The sequence below is a fragment of the Sinocyclocheilus anshuiensis genome, unplaced genomic scaffold (genome assembly GCF_001515605.1).
Source record: "Sinocyclocheilus anshuiensis isolate Anshui unplaced genomic scaffold, SAMN03320099.WGS_v1.1 scaffold1110, whole genome shotgun sequence".
Lineage (NCBI taxonomy): Eukaryota > Metazoa > Chordata > Actinopteri > Cypriniformes > Cyprinidae > Sinocyclocheilus > Sinocyclocheilus anshuiensis.
The window spans coordinates 117,973-126,342 of NW_015536525.1; the positions used below are offsets into that span (position 1 = coordinate 117,973).

Consider the following 8,370-nt stretch of genomic DNA (forward strand, 5'->3'; position numbering starts at 1 on the left):
AAGCAAAAGCAATAATTAAAGCATATATCGTTAAGGAGTGGCAACAAAAATGGGATACGGGAAACACAGGATGTCATCTTTATAAAATACAGCGAGAAGTAGGAGTAGTGAGGATATCAAAATTTTATCAAGTTTAAGGGTTGGTCACATGTTGAATAAAACTTTAAAATTAATAAATAAACATCCAACAGGATTATGTGAGCAGTGTTGCACACTTGAAATACGAGACTATAGACAAGCGTAATGAAATGAAGATCAGGTTCATCTTTAATAAACAAAACGAGTGAAGACAAAACGTAGCACAAACATGGCACATCTCTCTTTCTTGCTCACCGCAGAATGTTCAGGACCCCAAAACTTTTTCTAGCTGCCCCACTTGCGCCTGATAGTGCTATGTCTTTCACAATGCCCTTGAATCAAAAGAAATGAATAGTTGTACATAAAATAACAGTAAATAAAACAATAATAAAACAAAACCTGACATGCATCTATGTGTTTGTCAAAAGTATTTTAATGAAAAACAAACAAAGAAGGAACTTAGAAAGGTGGGAGTGGAAGGAATAAAGCTAAAAAAAAAAGTATAATCACTTATGGATTAGAGAGCTTATTTCTTTATCTCATGTGAGATCAAATTGTTGACTGGGAAGTGCTCTCTCTATATTCAAAGTGCAAATAGAGACCAATTTTTCAAGCATGATGCAGAGCTATAGACAACTACACAATCTATTATGTTGGGCGACAAGCGATCTCCATCGTGCTTGATCGGCTGCAGCGATTGCGGCTTCGTCCCAAGAGAGGTTGACGGCTCTCAGGTCCTCGATGAATGTCCTTCGCCACGTGATCTTGGGGCGTCCTTGTTTCCTTCTTCCTTGCTGCGGGTTCCAAAGCATGGCCATTCGTGGGAGCTTGGTTGGTGGCTGTCGGAGGACATGTCCGGCAAACTGCATTCGACGCTCGACCACGATTTGCGCTAGCGGGCGAGTTGACGTCCGGCGATGCACTTCCTCGTTGGTCACCCGATCTCGATATGGAATCTTCAGGATGCGCCTAAGGTATCGTTGATGGAACTTATTAAGGCGGTGGATGGTTTTGACCGTTTCGCAGGCGTAGGTAGCCGTTGGAATGACGATGGAGTTGAGCAGCCGTACCTTGATCTCGAGGGCGATGGTTTTCGTGCGCCAAAGTGGTTGGAGGCGTCGCATGACCGTTGCCTTGTTTCCAATACAGTAGACAACGTCGTGGTCCGTGTCGCCATCCGCTGAGATGGCGCTGCCCAGGTAGGTAAATCGATCAACCTCTTTGATTCGCTGTTGGCCGATGGTTATGGGTACTCGTCCGCGGGCATATCCGATGCGCATGATTTTAGTTTTTGAGCCGCTGATTCGGAACCCTATCTTTGCTGACTCCCGCTCCAAGGCCGTCATCATGTTCGCCAATCCGGTTTGGGTGGGAGCCAGCAACGCGACGTCGTCGACAAAGTCCAAGTCCGCCAGCTGCTCCATCTGTCCCCACGGGAGACCGTTTCTTTGTTGGTCGACGGGCTGGCGGAGGACAAAGTCCAGCGCCAATAGGAACAAGAATGGAGACAGGACGCAGCCTTGCCTGACCCCAGTCTCGATGGGGAAGAAGTCGGTAATGCTGTTTTCGGTCCGAACGCAGCAGCTCGAGGCACGGTAGAGGTAGCGGAACAGGTCGGTGAACTGGCACGGGATGCCATACACTCGGGCGATCTTCCAGAGTGTCTCGCAGTGAGCGCTGTCGAAGGCCTTGGTAAAGTCGATGAAGTTTATCGACAGCCACTGTTGATACTCCAGCCTCTGCTCAATAATTGTTCGTAGGACGAATATTTGTTCGCCGCAGGACTGTCCAGCGCGGAATCTGGCTTGCTCTTCACAGAGCCGCACGTTGACGGCCTGGTGCAGACTTTGTAGGAGGACCAGGCAGAGCACTTTTCCAGGCATGAACAGCAGGGGGATTCCTCGCCAGTTGTTGCAATCCGAGAGGTTGCCCTTCTTTGGAAGGCAGACGATGACTCCTCTTCACCATGTGTCGGGGACTGTGACTCGCGCCCAACAGGCGTTCAGTAAGCACATGAGTTCCCTGGCCAGGTCTTGGCCTCCGTACTTGACCATCTCGGCGGCGATTTCGTCCAACCCCGTGGCTTTGCCGTTTTTGAGCGCCCGTATCACCGTCGTCGTCTCCGCCATGGTGATCGGCCCTACCTCGACGTGTAAGTCGTCCGCTGGTGTCAGCAGGTCATCCGGGAAGGTGGTCGGCAGGAGCGGCTGGTTGAGCGTTTCCTTGAAATGTTCGACCCATCGCCTCTCTTGTTCGTCCCTCGTTAGCAGGGGCTTGCCATTCTTGTCTTTGATGGGGGCTCCCTGGCCCATCTTGGATCCCGTCAGCTCCTGCACGATTCTGTACAACGTCTTCATGTCGTTCCAGGCGGTGGCGTCTTGCGCTTCATTGCCTTTCTTTTCGATCCACTCTCTCTTGTTGCGGCGGCAGCTTCTCTTGACTCGCCGATCGAAGTCGCGATATGCCGCTTCAGCCATGGCTCGGACATCTTCGGAAGACGCTTGGTCGCGGACCCGCTTGGCGTCACGCTGCTCGTCGACCAGCGTCCATGTTCGTCCTAGGATCCATCACTCCCTGTACATCCCACGGCGCCGGCCGACGGTCAAGTCCGCTCTCGCTACAAATGCTTCTTGAATACTCGTCCAGTGTTGCTCAATGTCTGTTAGATCGGCGAGGGCCTCGAAACGGTTTCATAGCTCGATCTGGAACTGGGTAGCCGTGTTCAGATCCTTGAGTTTCGCGAGGTCGAATGGACGCGGCTGGCAAGGTTGGGTTGGCACGCGCTTGATCCATAGCCGACATTTGGCCACCACGAGGTTATGGTCGGAACCGATGTCCGCACCGCGGAAAACTCTGATGTCTAAAAGCGACGATCGCCATTGCCCCATGATACACACGTAGTCGTTCAAGGTACTTCCGTCCGGCGACCGCCACGTGCGTTTGTGGATCATTGGGTGAGCGAAGTAGGTGTTGCCGACTGCGAGTGCATTCGCAGTGCAGAGGGATATGAACCACTCGCCGTTGTCATTCGTCTCGCGCGCCAATCCATGGGGGCCGATGGTTTGCTCAAATCCACGTCGAGAGTCACCAATTTGGGCGTTCAGGTTGCCGAGCATCATCACGAGGTCGTGACGCGGGGTGGAGTCCAATTCGTGTTGGCATCCTCGATGGGCGCGTAGGCTTGAATGACGGTGATTTTTACATGCCGTGTATGAAGGTGCGCCAAGATAAGCTGGTCGGAGATCGGTTTCCAGCTGACGAGTGACGCCGCCACTTTCTTCAAGAGGACAAGTCCGACGCCTCGCGCGTGGCCGGAGTCGTGGCCTAAGTAGAGTATTATTTTCTCGTCGCTGACCAGTTGACCGCAACCCGTCCAGCGGACTTCGCATAGACCGAGCACGTCCAGCCAATATCGATCGAACTCCCGAAGGAGCTGGGCCAGCGCCCCGCTTGATAGAGGGTGCGGACGTTCCATGTTTCAATTCTGGTGATTTCCTTCGCGTGGAAGATGCAGCTGGACATCGGGCGTTGGACGGCCACTTGAGGGCTTTGATCCACCACCGTCATAGGACTACGGCCGTCTTCTGCGCAATCAATTTGTTGATTACGCTGTTGATCTCTTATCGTTTCTGTAGCAGCGGGTGTTTTTTTATGGGGTGGGGTTGCTAGCCCCACGCCCAACCCTCCTCCTTTATCCGGGCTTGGGACCGGCAATGGCAGACGAAACCAACCAAGGGCGGAGTTCGGTAAATTAAATAAGATGATAAAGGAAACTATTCTTTCTTTCATAAACACTCTAAACTAATTAAACTATTAATACTAACTTTTTTTAATTAACCAATGATATATCAAATGTAAATACAATACAACATAACATCAAGAAATATAACAAAGGACATAGATAACAGCCAGGGGGAAAAAAAACAATTATGCTATAAATAAAGTGATACAAAAAAAAAAAAACAGCTAACAGAAAATCAAGTAAGCAAATGAATAAATAAATACAAAGTAATAATTTTACAGGGGAATCCTGAAAAAGGCACAAGTTAGTGTTTTCCTCGCTTTCGTATTTTCCGATACCGAGAGCACTTTAAAGTCGGCATGAAACGGAAGTTGCGATTGTCTTTTCTTCTCTACTGTGACATATATCCGAGTGAAACGGCATCTGAAATGAGAGGGCGGGACTTGATTTCGTCCTTCGGGAATTGACTGGATCATTGGAAGCTGGGGCGTTGCTAACAAAATGGAGGCAGATCTGAATGCCAGTTTGCAGTTAGTGGTGGGGGATTTCTCTCCACTGGATTCACAGCCGACACCCAAGCATGAATAAATGTTTTATTTATTAAGGATGATGACGACGATCAACGGCACAAAACATGCCTAAACAGCGAGAGAGAGAGAGCGAGACTGCCTGAATGACTGAATGCGTCCTCCATCAGGTTCAAGAAATTAAAAAAATTAGTTTGCGATGTCCTAAGAGTAATGTTGTCGTAATATCCTAATATCTTTTCAATGATTAGGGGTAACGTACTCGTTACGTGCTATAAAGTGAAGCTTCAGGTTTTCCTCCTGTCGTTTATCCCAACGTTAACCCCTCACGTCACTAGCTCCGCCCTTGCGCCATAGCTCGTGACCGGAAGAGAAGATGAATCGTTTTGAGGGGGAGGGGAGGTTAACGTTTTTGATTAAAGATTAAGAGGGCACATGAATTAAAAAAAAATAATGAAGTGCACGGATAAATTATTTATAATAAACACTACAGTATTCCATTAAATTCAATTTTGATTTCATGGTGACTTTAAAATATTGTTGCACTATTACTATTAACTGCTAAAGCTATTTAGCCCAAAGCCCGCCCGCCCGACGCAAAGGCGGAAGTGCTCTCTCGGAGTGGGAGGGGCTAGTGACTAGCGTGGCGTCACGTCCGCGCGAGAGCGATACGCAACGCAGGAGAGTACGTGCAGTGGAGTGCGAGCGTGAGAGGATGGAGGCCGCAGAGCAGCAGCGGAGCTCGAGTGACGGCGCGGCCGCCAGAGGAGCGGGAGTCCCGGGCAGCGGAGGCGGAGCAGGGTCGGGGGGAGGCGCGGAAGGCGAGCGGGACAGAGATCGAGCCACCTTCGAGTGCAACATCTGCCTGGACACCGCGCGAGACGCGGTCATCAGCCTCTGCGGACATCTGTTCTGGTACAAACTATCGATAATCGATCGCCTCCAGTATCATAACAGTATGATTGAGTGCTGAGCATTAAAACACAGCGTGACAGTTTGACACGAGAAAGACCCTTTGCCACAGTAACCAGGGCTAGTTTCGCCTGGTATTTGTTATTTACTCACGTAAAACTGCAGCAATACAAGCACAACATTTCAGAGAAAAAAAAACGATTGATTGACAGCTTGACATGTTGACAGGGAAGAATCTGTCTCATTTTCAACCCTTAATTCACCATGATAACCATAATAATACAATAGTTACTTCAGTTACTGTTTTACTGTTTCTAGAGTAAAACATATATATATATATATATATATATATGTGTATATATATGTGTATATATATATATGTGTATATATATGTGTATATATATATGTGTATATATATGTGTATATATATATATGTATATATATATGTATATAGACTTTTACGTCCCAAGTACTAAAAATAAATACACCATAGTGTACAACGCTGATAATATCATAATGTTCTTGGGTGTGTGATTATGGTATAGTACCATGGTATTACTGAACACAGTACTTTTTGTAAGGACATAGGGCATTACTTCAGTTATTTGTTACTATAGTAAATATTCTCCGAATATTCTGAACAAGCTCCTGCGTTAATTTTCAATTATTTTACAGTAGTAACATATTGTGTGTTACATGGCATCATCAAAGTATTTCTTTGTTTGGGTATGGTGTGGTATTTTGGTGTAAATGCTGGTTACCATAGTGCATTTTTGTTGGGACAGTTTGAGATGGTTGACATGAGACTGATGATTGACAGGAGGAGTGTTTCATTGTGCTGTTTTGGAACATTTTATTAAACTCTTAATCAACATTTGCATATGCATTTTATATTTTGTATAATATTTGGTACAGTACATCAGGCGTTTATGGCTCATCATGTAGTATGATGATATAGTGAGAATATGGAGAAAAAAATACCTCTGTTTTTTTAGAGGCCCAAACTCAGCAAAAATATGTGATTAGATGCAGATGCTGATATTTGTATGGACAAACAAAGTAAGAAGTATTGATAGCTTGTAATGTAAATCAGTGAGCTCTTTATAACAGTATAGCAGATACTTACATAAAATGCATAAAAATGTCAGTTTTCACTTTATATCTCCAATAATATTTCTTAGTAAGATAATTAAATGCCTAGTTTTATGATTAAACCAAATAATACAGTGATGATTGAGGGATGAACAAATACATATTCCTCAAAAGGCTGACGATCATATTTGATACATTTGAACATGATTTTCCTAATAAATGATAAGGATAATAAAAGGCCTTTTACTCGCTAAAAAGTCTAAACTATCAATCAGATGAAGCAGACTGCGTGCAACAGGTTTGTCAGCAAAGTTTTGAACAACAGATAGAAATCAGAATGATCTGCTAAGACTTGTCCCAAACAAATGTAAAAGTCTCTGACCTGAAAATTATTTCAGTGAACCATCAATGAAAGTATGTTCATGATGATTACAAACATTTATCCCATAAATTATTAACTACAATGAGTTGTATTTCTATTCTCTTTTATAAATGTGATAATATATCAATATTTTTGACATTACCGCAATAAGAACGGGAATGAGGGAAATGTTTAATTAATTAAGTAATTAATTGCCATGGAAAAATATCACAGTGAATGAAGTCATAATATATCTAAAAAAAAAAATTATAATAATTTTTAATAAATTTCTTAATGTATCTTCTTTTGTGGTGAATATTTTTTAGACATGTTCTCCGCAGGATTCATGAGATTCACCATATTTCATGTTCACAACTTTCTGTATTTAATTATCACGCTGAAGAATAGATATGCAGAAAGATTTATGCAGATGGGATGGATGGATGTATTTTGCCAGATGCTCCTGAAAGAGTTTTCTTACCATGAATTCTATTGGTTATTTTAAAAACAGAAATTATTCATTTATTTACCTAGTTTTTACCCCTTTCTCTTTTTCCTGGTACGTCTGCTCCTCGTGCAGTTGGCCGTGTCTTCATCAGGTCAGTATCTGAGTGTCTAATATCATGAATGACATTATAAATTATTTTTTAGCTCTTCATGCACAGTGGAATTAAATGCTTACATGTAAAATCAGATATTAAATTATTGTAATGTACAGTAGAAACCTGGAGAACTCTTATACTTTTATAATCAGTCAAAGCAATAAGGTATAAAGAAATTAGCAAGGATGCAGTAAATTGATTAAAAGTAACAAAGACATTTATAATGTTTCAAAAGTTATTTTATTACAAATAAAATATGTTCTTTTGAACGTTATATTCATCAGAGAATTCTGAAAAATAAAATGTATCACAGTTTCCACAAAATATGTAGCAGCTCAACTGTTTTCAACATTAATAATAATCAGAATTTTTTCTTGAGCAGCAAATCAGCATATTAGAATGATTTCTGAGGGAATATGTGACACTGAAGACTGGAGTAATGATGCTGAAAATTCAGCTTTAATCACTGAAATAAATTACATTTTAATATATATTCAAATAGTAAAAGGTTATTTTATATTGCAATAATATTTCAGTTTTTACTGTATTTTTGATTAAATAAATGCGGCCTTGGTGACCGTGAGAGAATTCTTTAAAAAACATGGAACTATCTGTTGCTGTCCCATGTGTTTCAGTGGCTGGAGACGCGTCCCAGCACACAGCAGTGTCCCATGTGTAAAGCAGGAATCAGTCGAGATAAAGTCATTCCTCTGTACGGCCGCGGCAGCACCAGCCAGGAAGACCCCAGGTACTGCTGTCACACAGTACATACAAGATTGGAGGTTATTTTATTTTATTTCATTTTATTTATTTTAGCATGTCAATCCATATTTGATATTTGTATACAATTATTTTGGCTCTCCAATAAAATAAGACGCGTAACAGATTTTTTTTTTAATCATAATTTGTCACACTGTAAATGGAAGGTTAGATCAAGTGCTTTGCATTGTGGGTCTCTCACAGTGTGTCATTATTTCTCTGGCAGATAGTAGGTCGTCCAGGTACTCCATGAAAACAGAAAATTGGGTTTTTAACAGATATTTGGGTTTTTAATTT

The 8,370-nt window shown here is 43.0% G+C and overlaps 1 protein-coding gene and 1 pseudogene across 1 annotated transcript in view; one reads left to right on the forward strand and one right to left on the reverse strand.

Annotated features, from left to right (window-relative positions):
• Nucleotides 1-2,645: 2,645 nt before the first annotated feature.
• On the reverse strand, nt 2,646-3,645 carry LOC107694126 (craniofacial development protein 2-like; annotated as a pseudogene).
• Nucleotides 3,646-4,938: 1,293 nt separating this feature from the next.
• LOC107694020 (E3 ubiquitin-protein ligase RNF5-like) overlaps nt 4,939-8,370 on the forward strand; it is a 6,327-nt gene continuing 2,895 nt past the window's right edge. Inside the window, exons 1-3 of the mRNA XM_016493632.1 lie at nt 4,939-5,262; nt 7,293-7,311; nt 7,950-8,062. Coding sequence (XP_016349118.1) covers nt 5,063-5,262; nt 7,293-7,311; nt 7,950-8,062 — 332 coding nt within the window. The 5' untranslated portion in view covers nt 4,939-5,062. The remainder of the gene's footprint in view (nt 5,263-7,292; nt 7,312-7,949; nt 8,063-8,370) is intronic.